At 44.6% G+C, this 14,124-nt stretch overlaps 1 protein-coding gene across 5 annotated transcripts; it reads left to right on the top strand.

The window, feature by feature from the left end:
* The first annotated feature begins 408 nt into the window (after positions 1-408).
* Positions 409-13,662, top strand: apba1a (amyloid beta (A4) precursor protein-binding, family A, member 1a). Of its 5 annotated transcripts, none has more exons than XR_006358598.1 (15): positions 409-548; positions 2,185-3,791; positions 6,364-6,462; positions 6,545-6,584; positions 7,562-7,707; positions 8,091-8,123; positions 8,768-8,854; positions 9,175-9,360; positions 9,597-9,776; positions 9,926-10,138; positions 10,801-10,920; positions 11,033-11,173; positions 12,284-13,049; positions 13,477-13,510; positions 13,575-13,662. XR_006358598.1 is itself a non-coding variant. In XM_044016853.1 (13 exons), exons 2-13 carry the CDS (start codon positions 2,253-2,255, stop codon positions 12,353-12,355), a joined length of 2,856 nt encoding a protein of 951 aa, XP_043872788.1. In that variant the 5' UTR covers positions 409-548; positions 2,185-2,252; the 3' UTR covers positions 12,356-13,059. The 5 variants fall into 5 exon arrangements, 1 of the variants encoding a protein (XP_043872788.1); XR_006358597.1 differs by having other exon boundaries at positions 12,284-13,056; positions 13,447-13,510; XR_006358600.1 differs by lacking the exons at positions 13,477-13,510; positions 13,575-13,662 and adding an exon at positions 13,349-13,386 and having other exon boundaries at positions 12,284-12,989.
* Positions 13,663-14,124: the final 462 nt, after the last annotated feature.

Here is a 14,124-nt window from a genome sequence, read left to right as displayed (position 1 = left end):
AATCATGCTACAAGCTATTCAAATTATTAGAGGCTTTTATTTTATCTCCACAGACCTCTGATGAAGGCTCAAAGCAGATCAGGTAAATAAGACGCTGAGTAACTGTTCAGTCTTCAGTGGATGTTAAATCATTCATTATAACATATATATATATATGTATATATATATATGTATATATATATATGTATATATATATGTATATATATATATGTATATATATACATATATGTGTATATATATATGTGTATATATATATATGTATGTATATAAAAATATGTTCTCTTAGTGTGTGTGTGTGTGTGTGTTTGCATAGACATAGACACTTTGCTGGGTCCTGTGATGATGAAGATGATGATGATGATGATGTGACGGTGGGATAAAGGAGGGGCTGGGAGGCAGACGCACACACACACACACACACACGCATACATACAGCAGCAGCAGCAGCAGTAGCGACAGGGAAGATGGAGGACAGGGTGGTGGTGGTGATGGTGGAGCAGACCTCCAGCCCGCAGCAGCAGCAGCATCATCCCCGCTGATGGTCGCAGGTGAGTCCGCCTCTCTGTCTGTCTGTCTGTCTGTGGCTCGGATGTTGTTGTTGACGGTGTCAAAGCTGCTGTGGCGCGCGTGTGTGTGTGTGTGTGTTTGAGGAGTGGCTTCAACAGTGGAGTGAAAACTGAGGAAATGCCTTATTAGAGCCGAGGTGGAGGAAACAGCGCTGCTCTGTGCGCGAGGCTTTGTGGAGGGGGCGACCGCCCACCGGCCTGACATGAATGAGAGGGCCGAGAGAAGGGGAGAGGGAGACACAGAGACACACACACACACACACAGAGACACAGAGACACACACACAGAGAGACACAGAGAGAGAGAGACACAGACACACACACACACAGACACAGAGAGGGGGAGGCCCTGCTGTCCTCACAGTCCCAGCATGGCTGAGCTCGGCCCTGTCAACACTGTGGCCTCTTTTCTTTTCTTCAATCATCTCATGAACTGTATGTTTGTGTCTCTGCAAGATTACACACACACACACACACACACACACTCTCATATTTCTATCCATTTGAAGACTCACATTTACTTGCATTCATTTAGAAAAGCCTCAGTCAGTTAACCTGAGTCAGTTCACGTCTAACCCTGAACTTCAGTCAAATCTGCAGCGTTCAGCGACAAACTGTAGAATTGAGTGTGTTCAGAGACGACATACGTGTGTGTGTGTGTGTGTGTGTGACACCATGGAGTCCTCAGGTGGTGTTCTGTGAAACACTGTCATGCTGTTGTGATGATGGAGCCACATTATTGTTACCTTAACACATGACTGTGGCCAATGTAGATGTGAAGCAGATTTATTTATCACTGTATGTTGAAGTCTGTCAGCAAAGACACTGATGTTAACACATAGTTCAGACTGTTCTGGGAGCAGGTTTTGTATTGACTGGCTCCTCGCGGCTCTACCTCTGCCCCCTGGAGAGGTCACCTCTTCATCTGCCCTTTCCACAGAGAGAAATTACACAGCGGTTTCCACGGCAACCGATGTCAGGGCTCTGAGTCAGATAAGGGAGGGGAGAGGACGCATAATAATGTGCATCCGTTCTAACTGAAGCACAGAGCCCAACACACGTCACCACATGATGGCGCTCTCGTGTCATCAACACACAACCTAACAAGAGAGCCGATGATTTAACTCACAGCAGTAGAATATGTGCATTTACACACTTGTGTTAGCAGTAATGTCCTGAAGGGGGCAGTGGTTTTCATGTTGGAAAAATAGATGATAAGTCAGCAGGAGGCAGAGGTGTGACCTGTAGAGGGCAGCGTTTCACCTCTCAGTGTCACAGCCTGCAGAGTCCTGCCTGTATCCTGAGATCATCTCTGCTGTGATTGAATGCTTTAAACTACCGAGTAACTCCTGTCACCACCGTCTTTATGCTGTGGTTCCATCACGGTACGGTTGTGTACGGCGCGCTCAGACTGATCCTGAGTGATCCAGACTGATGTCGTGACGTAACAGACAACACTGGAGGGAATCCAGCAGCGCGGTTTGTCTCGACGTGACGTCAAAGCGTTGTGTGAGAACAGACGGCGTTGATGGGATATTTACAGTAAAAGCTGACGTGCTGACGGACGATGTTGTTTCCTGTTTCCTGACCTTGTGTCGTCTCTTGTCTCCTCCTCACAGACTCTGAGCGCAAAGGGTCGTGTGCTGATGAAGTTCTTCACTGTTGATCCGACCACAACCCGACAGCCATGAACTCCCAGGAGATGGAGCTTGGTCAGGTGGTCATGGAGGAAGATGACACCCCTCCTCGCCATCGCCACAGCAGTCAGTCTCGTACCCACGGCAACCAGGACAGAAGGCACAGACGTGACGCCCCGGGCGGAGGAAGTGTCAGTGGCAGAGCAAGGGCGCCGCAAGGGTGTCGCCCACAGGAGGAGCAAGATACTGAGCTGCAATACGGAGCTCCGCCTCCACAGGCCCAGCAGCAGCAGCAGCAGCAGCAGCAGCAGCCCATCCCACGGCCTGCGGTGACCCGCTATCGAAGGCAGGGGGACAGCGAGGCCCGGATCCGAGTGCAGCAGCAGAGACACAGGCAGCGGCAGCAGAGAGAGGCGGAGAGAGCACAACATTCAACACAACAACACAAAAAACACCCGGAGGTGGAAGATGAACGAGAGAGGGACGATTCAGCGCTGGCCCGCTCAGCCAGCACTGAGAGCGGCTTCCACACCCACAGTGACCGGGCCGAGGGGGACGACGGTCTGGTCCTGATGTCTCTGGAGCCTGAGACGCAGCCAGAGGTGGAGGATGAAACGGGGAACTACGGAGTCCAGCTGCGGCCCGAAGCCGAGGGATACACCGAGAGTGCCGAGGCCGAGCAGCAGCATCTCCACTCGCATCCTTACTGCGCTCCTCGGCCGTTACCACGGGAACCCCCGCCCGACGTCCACCACGCCCAGAGACAGGACGACACGGAGGAGAGCCTGAACACGGGATACTCCAATTATGTCTACACTGAGCCCCTGTGCCGTGCTCGAGGACGGCCGGAGAGTCTGGTCCCTCACAGCTCAGAGGGTCTGGATTCTGGACTCGTGGATGAAGCTTATTCTGAGCCGTATGACATTTACTCCATGTCTGAGCATGTTTACGAGGAGATCTGTGACGCTCCACCTTCAGGTTCCTCTGCTGCAGACGGATCAGGAGACGCAGAGTCTCTTCAGCAGAAGAGGGCCGGCTTCCGGCTGCTGGAGGGCCAGGCTGTGGGTGGAGACTACCATCAGCAGGAGGCCGTGGGCTCCCGTCTGCGGCACTACGACGAGCGCTCTGACGGCGAGTCAGACAGCCCGGAGAAGGAGGCGGAGTTTGCCCCCTACCCGCGCGCCGACAGCTGCGAGCAGGAGGAGGACATCGACAGCATCGTCGCTGAGGTGAAAGAAAGTATAAGTTCTCAGAGTCTTCATCATACGTCAGAAGACACGATAGACGAAGAAGACAATCTGCCACAGGAAGAAGAAAAAACCTGTGAGGGAGACGTTAACCGAGCGAAGCCTGCGAGAAACCAGGCTGTCAGTCCTTCAGAGGAGCTCGCAGTGATGAGGAACAGCCAGGAGAAGAGGGACGCCATCTCTCTGGCCATCAAGGATATTAAGGAGGCTATAGAGGAGGTGAAGACCAGAACAGTGAGGTCTCCTTACACGCCTGATGAGCCCAAGGAGCCTATCTGGGTTATGAGGCAGGACCTGAGTCCCACTGCTGAATGTGACCTTCCACCATCGCTAGGAGGAGATGTAAGTACAGCAGCTCAGGCTGAGTGTATGAGTGTGGCTGTCAATCAGTCCATCTGTCCATCTGTCCATCAATCCATCTGTCAATCAATCAGTCCATCTGTCCATCAATCCATCTGTCAATCAATCAGTCCATCCGACCATCAATCACATTTATAGTCAATATTCACGTATTTCAGTACATCCCATACGGGTTTGTCCTTGGCCCCGCCCATCTTTCCCCACTTCAAGCCCACGCCCACTCAGCTCCCTCACCAGGCTACCTGTGTTTGAAGTCATGGTGATTGTTGCTCTGCAGATCACTTTTGAATCATTTACAGTGAATTCATCGTTTTCTGAAGCAGCTGACGACGACGCAGTAATGTTGCAGCACATGTGCTCATTGTTGCCTCTGCTCTGCCTGGTGTCGCTCTGGTGTCGCTCATCTTCCTCCTCATGCTTTATTCAGTCATGGTGAGACCAGAAACAGGTTCAATTATTCAGTGAGGGTCCAGTAACAGTGACGGAGGCTGTTTTCCTCTTAACTTCACAATATAATAAAACATGGATGCTTCCTTTATTATGCTTCCTCAGTTTGACACTTATTATTCAGATTCAGGGGTGGAGCACATTGATTTAAGGACTGAAGTCTCAAAGCGTCACAGACTCAGACCAGCAGACCAACGCGGTTGATTGCGTGATGAATCCTGACACCTGTGTGTCACCTGAGCAGCTCACAGTGTAACCACACGCCGTCAGTCGCCGTCAGTCGCCGTGAGCTCGTCTGAGACGTCGGTTTGTGCAGCAACTGCTTTTGTGCTTTGACTGAAATCATGGAAAACTTTTGGATTTATCAAGTGGAGAAGCTCGAGGAGGAACAAGCCAAGCAGACGCAGCAGGAGCCCGAGGAGCCCCACAGAGCCGAGGTTCTTACTTCATTTATTATGGTATTATGGGATGTGGAGGAACCCTGATGATGACAGTGACAGATCAGACACAGACATGGTCACATGATCACTGGCAGAATTGATGTGAATATTTGACTGATGACTTTAAACGCTTGTATGGAGCTGAGATGTTGAGCTTTAGATCAGAGAAGCATTCGACTGTGGAACCATGTGACGTCTTCGCTTCCTAACATTCGTTTTTACAGACTGCCCTTCGTATGACCTCGTCTTTTTATTTACTTTAATAATGCCCATGATTGACCTTTGTTCTGACTCTTGACAGTTGTTATTATTTAAACCTTTTAGTTTGGCTTTCATTCATCTGCTCTGTGAAAGCACTTTAGCAACACTATAGAAATAAGGTAATTATTATGATGATGTAAAGGAAATATGATTTAATGGACAAACTCTATCCATCTACAGCGCTTAAGAGTCAAATCATCGCTGTGAGAAATGATCAAACATCTTTTATTGTCCTGTGATTTTACTGAACAATTTCACCCTCAAACAACCTGTAAAATCACTCATGACTGAACAAAAATGAGCAGGAATAAATAAAAGAGAATGATAAATAATACACGACATAAATAAATAAAGCTGATCGATCAGTGACTTAAATGAAGCTATAAAATAAAAGTTAAGATTCAAGCCAAACTGAAATACAATAATATAATAAAGTTCATCATTATTCTGACAGAGTTAAGTCATACATGATGATAGAAATACAAACTTTCACATCTGTGATCTCAGCTTTGCTCAGTTTTTACTTGATTATCGGTCTAATGTTTGTTACTGTGACGTAAACATCAAAGTGTCCAGTCAACAGACGAGGGAGGAAAAGACAAACTCTGTAAATGTGTGTCAGTGTCAGAGAGAGAAACAGGTGACGACTGTTGACGTGATGATACAGAACAGCTGTTTGTTACGAGTGCAGCGTCAACATAAAGCCACAGAACAGGTGTCCTCACCACTCTCTAACCAAACCACTCCTCCTCCATGCTCCTCCTCCCCTGCTCCTCCTCCATGCTCCTCCTCCCTGCTCCTCTTTAAGTGAATGTGCAGTTTTAGCACAGAAATGCTTTGGTGCTAAAGTGAGTCAGTGTCTCTCTCTAATTCAACTCTGCGTCGCTTTCGTTTGTCAGACGGCATCGTGATGCTCGAGCGTCTCTGAAGTGTCCCGCCCATGAAGAGCAGTGTGAGTGACTGATGTTTGCAGCCAATCACAGCCCAGCACCGTGTTGCACGAATAACATGACGAACAGACATCAGCAGCAAATCAGACGAGAGCCGCTAAAAAAGTTCAGAGGCGAGTTTTATTATAAAGTCGGCTTCATTTACAGAGAGGACAAGGGCCGCATCCAGCCCGCGGGCCGCGAGTTGAGTACACCTGGCTTACACAAAGTTCAAGGGGAATGCCGTCTAGGAAAGAGTTCATTCAACACCAAATACACTCAGACAAAGTGGTCATTTAACTCTTTAAGTTTTGATTTAACGCTGCAAAGATTCACACGGATCACCTTAATGTAAAATGATAGGCAGAGATATTGTTGGAAAGTATAATCTTGTAATCCGAGGGTTGGAGTCCCCCAGAGCTGGGGTTCCCCTGAGCAAGGCACCAAATCCCTGTTGTTAATTGTGTCTTCCTTCAGTCTCCTGGTTCCGGGTCTCCCTCTCCTCTCGGAGCAGAGTCGTCCAGCAGACATCTGCTGCAGGAGGACAGCGTGGAATCTTCTCCCTCCAGTAAAGAGGTTTGTCTGAACACGTCGCTGCGTCCTCGTTCCCGATGTCTTCACGTCAGATCCTAACTGTGTCCCTTCTGTTTGTCAACAGTCCAGGAGAAGTCTGGCGTCTTTCCCCACATATGTAGAAGGTGAGTGTGTCTGAGGTGGAATCAGCTGCTCACTCTCCCACACCAGAGTCCATGAGAAAAATCAGTGTTTTTCCATTTTTGTCACTTCAGTTAATCCAAACTAAGGATTTAATCTGGATTGAATCTGAGGAAGATTCAGTGGGACAACATTTTTAACAACGTTAGACTGATCACACATTTAATATAAGATTAGATTTTCTCCCTCCTGACTGTTTACATTAGCTTTAGTACCCACATCAAATTACTGACGCTGCACTGATGCAAATCTGAGGAAAGTCATTTAATCCATGTTTTATGGTCTTGTGGTATCGTGGGATTGGAGATTGGATTAAGGACGACAAATGAAGACGGATGGGAAGAGTTTACAGCCTCGAGCGAGGCTACACTTTATTTTAAAGTTGACAAAGAATCAGACAAAGAGCACAGATACAGCTGTATTGTATTATTATTGTTATTATTATTATTATTATTATTATTATTATCATCATTATCATTACTATTATTATTATTATCATTATCATTATTATTTGTATTTTTATTTTATCATTATCATAATTATTATTATCATTATTATTATTAGCATTATCATTATCATTATTAGAATTATTATTTTTATTTATTGCATTTTCATTATTAGCATTATTATTATTATTATCATTATTATTATTATTAGTTTTATTTTATCATTATCATTATTATTATTATCATTATTAGCATTATCATTATCATTATTAGCATTATTATTTTTATTTTTTGCATTTTCATTATTATCATTATTATTATTATTATTATCATTATTATTATTATTAGTTTTATTTTATCATTATCATTATTATTATTGTATCATTATTATTTTTATCATCATCATTGTTATTATTATTATTATTGATAATAATAACAATAATAATAATTATAATAATAACATTAAAGTGAGATGGTTGTCAGACAGTGAGACCGCACCCCTCTTGTGCCTCCAGTCCCAGGTCCATGTGACCCTGAGGACCTGATCGATGGAATCATCTTCGCAGCAAACTACCTGGGCTCCACTCAGCTGCTGTCGGATAAAACTCCGTCTAAGAATGTTCGTATGATGCAGGCGCAGGAGGCCGTCAGCCGCATCAAGGTGAGAACACACTCTGTAATAACTTCACTTTCATTTTCAGCTCAAACTGTGTCTTAAAGGGATAGTAACGTTTTTTTAGTTTGCTTGAAGTGATTTAACAAGAAACACGAAGATAAATGAAGTCAGACTCCAATTAGCCTGCACATTTGTTTGTATACACACACGTATGTAGAAAATAGAAACATGTTAAATAAATAAATAAATAAATAAATAAATCTAGACAAACATTCAAACTTATACAACGTGTAATGTTTCATAACAACTGTGTGTCTGCATGAGTCTGTCACTCTCACTGAAAACATGTTCCTTCATCAAAGTCTATGATGTGTTTGTTTGTGTTTGCTGCTCTCACCTGTCTCTCTCTCTGTCTGTCTGTCTGACAGACTGCGCAGAAGTTAGCCCAGACCAAGAAAAAGGTGCAGTAATCACATGATCATCCTGTCTGTCTGTCCGTCTGTCTGTCTGTCTGTCTTTGTTTGTTTACTTGTATGTAACGTGTTTGTTTACATGTGTGTAATATGTTTGTCTACATGCATGTAACGTGTTTGTTTACTTGTGTGTAACGTGTTTGTTTACATGTGTGTAACGTGTTTGTTTACATGCATGTAACGTGTGTGTTTACATGTGTGTAATGTGTTTGTTTACTTGTATGTAACGTGTTTGTTTACATGTGTAACGGTTTGTTTACATGTATGTAACGCGTGTGTGTTTATGTATGTAGCATGTTTGTTTACATGCATGTAACGTGTGTGTTTAGATGTATGTAACGTGTTTGTTTACATGTGTGTAACGTGTTTGTTTACATGTGTGTAACGTGTTTGTTTACATGCGTGTAATGTGTTTGTTTACTTGTATGTAACGTGTTTGTTTACATGTGTGTAATATGTTTGTCTACATGCATGTAACGTGTGTGTTTACATGTGTGTAACCTGCTTGTTTACATGTATGTAACGTGTGTGTTTACATGTATGTAGCATGTTTGTTTACATGCATGTAACGTGTGTGTTTAGATGTATGTAACGTGTTTGTTTACATGTTTGTAACGTGTTTGTTTGTGCAGGCGTCTGAAGGTGACCCTCAGCCCATGACTGAGGTGGATCTCTTCATCTCCACTCAGAGAATCAAAGTGCTCAACGCTGACTCTCAGGTAATGCATGCACACGCACACGCACACGCACACGCACATAGACACACACTGGTCTTGTTCTTCTTAGTACAGTCAAAGTCTGAACGCGACTTTTCTATCTTCTTCTCTCCTTTTATTGCTCTCTTTCATCTGCTTTTGTTTCCTATAACTGTGATGTCATCAAAGTGTTTCCTTATAGACACTTTTACTACAACTTCCTGTCCTGTCCTGTCCTTTCCTTCTTTCCTTTCCTTTCCTTTCCTTTCCATAGTCTGTATGGAGCAGCAGACTTAGTGTCATGCACACATGTAACAGTCTTGATGTGGTTCCATTATATCCAGGAGACCATGATGGATCACCCTCTGAGGACCATCTCCTACATCGCTGACATTGGCAACATCGTGGTTCTGATGGCGCGGCGCAGGATGCCTCGGGCCGACTCTCAGGAGGATCTGGAAGCCTCAGACCCGGGACAAGAGAACAAGCGTCAGTACAAGATGATCTGCCACGTGTTTGAGTCTGAGGATGTAAGTCCAACCAGGACCGGACTGAGACATGGACGCCACAAGGACACAAGGAAAAACCGATTTTAGCTACTTCATTAAACATATCATGAGTTCAATGTGTATCTCTGGTGATCCTTGTGTTCTGGCAGCCATGTTGAGGTGTGTCAGCTCCTCATACGTCCACACTCCAGGATCACGTCATTATCTCATATGTCGTGTACGATTATTGGAGGAAGTCTTTGCGCTCTGTCCTTCAGGCTCAGCTCATCGCTCAGTCCATCGGACAGGCCTTCAGCGTGGCCTACCAGGAGTTCTTACGAGCCAACGGAATCAACCCCGAGGACCTGAGCCAGAAGGAGTACAGTGACCTGCTCAACACTCAGGACATGTACAACGACGACCTCATCCACTTCTCCAAGTCTGAGAACTGCAAAGATGTGAGCAGACCATAATAACATCAATGTTACAAACATCTCAATTATATTTGAATCTTATTAAAATCACGTGCGTGTGTAAAACTATTAAATACAAAGTAGGCAGGATGTTACTCTGACCTCTGACCTCTGACCACCTGCTGTGACCTCAGGTGTTCGTTGAGAAAGCGAAGGGAGAGATTCTGGGTGTGGTCATCGTGGAGAGTGGGTGGGGCTCCATCTTACCCACTGTCATCATCGCCAACATGATGCATGCTGGGCCGGCGGAGAGGTCGGGCAGACTGAACATCGGAGACCAGATCATGTCCATCAACGGGACCAGTCTGGTGGGACTGCCGCTGTCCACCTGCCAGAGCATCATCAAGGTATGAAGAGAAGGAGGTGGAGTAGTGGCTGCTACTGTTGCCTCACAGCAAGAAGGCGTCGGGTTTGAATCCCTGTTTGACTGAACTCTTTTCTGTGTAGAGTTTACATATATATATATATATATGTAAATACACATATACATATATATGTAAACTCTACACAGAATATATATATATATATATATCATCTCATATTATGTTTTTTCACTCCTGCCACGTGCAGCTTAGATTTGATTACATTTCCATTTAAAAATGATAATTGTGACAATGAAAATTACATTTTTACAAAACAGTGCATTTGTATGTAAATGTGAATGTTAAAGAAAAAGGAAAAAAGGACCTTTTTAACTTCACATTATCAAATATGGCCCTTATTTTTGCTTATTTTAACCATAAAAGGGTCATTTTTCCAGAATAAAGTTCAATATCTGGCAGTTATTTACAGTGTGTTAAAATAGTGCATTAACAATTTAAAAAGAAGAAAAAGATGTTCGCTCATGAGTGACAGGATTCTAAATTCCATGTTTGCTACAAAATACGGACCAACCTTTGTTATCTGATCCAACTGAGTGATGAAAATAAAAAATAAAAATGGAAAAGGTTTGAAAATGAATCAGTAAAAATGTGTGTGTGAGTAAAAAGAAGGATGTGTGGGTTTTTAGGGTCTGAAGAACCAGCCTCGGATCAGTCTGAACATCGTCAGGTGTCCCCCGGTGACCACAGTTCTCATCAGACGACCCGACCTGCGCTACCAGCTGGGCTTCAGCGTTCAGAACGGCATCGTGAGAAACACACATCTGTGTCAGTCTGTCACGAGTGTGTTTGTGAGGTTTAGTGTGTGTGTGTGTGTGTGTGTGATGTGAAACAGCGTGTCTGCTCCTCCTCCTCCGACAGATCTGCAGTCTGATGCGCGGTGGCATCGCCGAGCGAGGCGGCGTGAGAGTCGGTCATCGCATCATCGAAATCAACAGCCAGAGCGTGGTGGCCACGCCCCACGAGAAGATCGTCCACATCTTATCCAACGCTGTGGGAGAGGTGAGACATCCCATAATACAAAACAACAAATACACACACACAAAACATGCCTGTGTGTGCGCGCGCGCGCTCAACAATATGGCACCAATATAACGCCGTAGAATGGAAAGTGTGTTTATTTGGAGACTTGTGTCCATGTGAACACAGATGTTCCTGTTGTGTTGTGGTTGTGGCCACAGGGGGCGCACACAGCTTACTCTCAGTACCTTAAACAAGCCGTGGCTCTGCTTCCTGCGCGGTATGGCCATACGTTCATCACAGTTATAAACAGTGCATGACACGAGTCGGTTGCTGAGCAGAAGTAACGTCGTCGTCTTTGCAGCTCTGCTCGGTTATAAACGGCAACAGCAGCGACATGACACCGAGCATTCCACTGCAGCCTGACCTCACGCACACACACACACACACACACACACACAGAGGAAACAAAGTCTAAACGTTGTTCTAAACGTGCTTTTGTTTCCACAGATTTGTCCTAAATCAGAGATTTAGAGAGAATTGAAAGAAAATCAAAATATGAAATACCTCAGAGAGTGTGCAGCATCGCGGACGACGTATGACACAACAGTTTGTGCTATTTTCAAGACGGGATTAAAACACTGCAAACAATCAACAGTAGATTAAAAATGGGAATTTAGAGCATTCCTTTTTTTGCTTTTGAATCAGTGATAGTACCTGGGTCCGGGTTAGGTCACTGATTGGTCAGAGAGTCATGAGCGCGACGTCCGACACAAGAATCAAACCGAACAATTCAGAACTGTAGATCAGTGAAAAAGAATCATGTGTTCATCGCCAACATTTAGCAAAAAAAAGCACCAGCTGAGTCGTGTTAGAACTGTCAAATGGAAAAGAATCAAACATTTTTATTGTTAATTATAATAATAATAATTAATTTTATTATTATGAGAACATAACTTAAAGGCACACATTGAAATAACAACAAAACACTTAAATAAGACACAACGAAATGTAAAATACAACAAAATATCAAACTTCAAGTACGTGGTAATAAAGAACACAAAAACAAACAGAGTTTACTCTCATCTAAACTCTCATGTAAACAGAATAATACATGTTGAATAACGACGCGCTGTGTTGTGTCTGTGACAGATCCACATGAAGACGATGCCTGCAGCCATGTACCGCCTGCTCACCGCTCAGGAGCAGCCTGTTTACATTTAACCAGACCTCACACTTCCTGCACTCAACTGTCACTCAATCCCCAAACCCGCCTCATCTGCTCCGCCCGCTCCTCCACCTACAGCCCTTCTTCCACAGCTGGTGTGATGGACGGACGGATAGAAGCTGTTTATTGGATGTTTCTGTTGCTCAGTGGCAGTGTAGTGTATTCACTTTAAAGGTCCAATATGTAATATTTTTGCTCCACTGGTCGTCGCTATGACAACTGGTGTCGAGTTTAAAGGCAGAAATGAAATATACTACGTGGTTCAATTAAAACTCCTCTGACATTTATCTGACATAGACATCATTCTGATGCATAATCTAACGTGTGATAATCTGCTGGTAAAAGGACATGATGACAGGAAATGTCCATCTATTGGTTGCAATCTGCAGTCTCACCATTAGATGTCACTAATTATTCCACAGTGGACCTCTCTGCAGTACTACACACACATTTTGAGAAAAAAGTTGCAGATTTATGAGATTTAACGCAGCAAATCTGCGACTTTTTTCCTCCCCAGCGGCTGTATTTTGTTTTTTTTCATACTTGGCGCTAATACACTGTCGGAAAATGTTGCGTACTGGACCTTTAAAAGATTTATTTCTCACTTTGGCTTCAGTTTGCTCATCACAGGTCATCACAGGTCATCACAGGTCATCACAGCTTATCACAGGCCATCACAGGTAATCACAGGTCACAGGTCATCACAGGTCGTAGGTCACAGCATCACAGGTCATCACTGGTCACATCTTATCACAGGTCATCACAGGTCATCACAGGTCATCGCAGGTCATCACAGGTCATCGCGGGTCATCACTGGTCACAGCTTAGGTCATCACAGGTCATGAGGTCATCACAGGTCATCACAGGTCACAGGTCATCACAGCTTATCACAGGTCATCACTGGTCACAGCTTATCACAGGTCATCACAGGTCATCAGGTCAGGTCATCACAGGTCATCACAGGTCTGGGTCATCACAGCTTATCACAGGTCATCACAGGTCATCACAGCTTATCACAGGTCATCACAGGTCATCACAGGTCACAGTTGTCACAGGTCATCACAGCTTATCACAGGTCTCATCACAGCTTATCACAGGCCATCACAGGTAATCACAGGTCACAGCTTATCACAGGCCATCACAGGTCACAGGTCATCACAGGTCACAGCTTATCACAGGCCATCACAGGTCATCACAGGTCACAGGTCATCACAGGTCATCACATCTTATCACAGGTCATCACAGCTTATCGCAGGTCACAGGTCATCACAGGTCACAGGTCACCACATCTTATCACAGGTCATCACAGTCAGGTCATCACAGCTTATCACAGGTCATCACAGGTCATCACAGGTCATCACAGGTCATCACAGACGGCTGTTTTGTTGTAACGGTGTTTTCTGGTAAAGTCAGAGAAATTGTGGCCTTGAAGGCAAACTGCACATATAACATGACTGTATTTCTGCCACGCTGCTATTTCACCGGCAGATCACTCACTGCCCGTCTCTCTCTCCACTGCCCGTCTCTCTCTCCACTGCAGGAGTGTCACTGTTCATCTGTTCGAAGCTTTTCAACTCTATTTAGCTCAGTTGATGTGATTGTGATTGTGTACATAGCACCAGCAGTAATAACCATGAATGTCCCTCACACAACGACCCACAGTGTGTGCGCTATTTATGACGAATGTTGTTGAGATTTCATTGAACTACACACAAAACAGGAGCAGGAAGCAGAGGCTTTTATTTGAACTGAGTTTTTCTATAGA

Source organism: Solea senegalensis, unplaced genomic scaffold (assembly GCF_019176455.1).
Source record: "Solea senegalensis isolate Sse05_10M unplaced genomic scaffold, IFAPA_SoseM_1 scf7180000014853, whole genome shotgun sequence".
In the NCBI taxonomy this organism is placed as follows: domain Eukaryota; kingdom Metazoa; phylum Chordata; class Actinopteri; order Pleuronectiformes; family Soleidae; genus Solea; species Solea senegalensis.
Note: the sequence above shows the minus strand (reverse complement) of the source record. Positions and strands in the feature narration are given on the sequence as shown.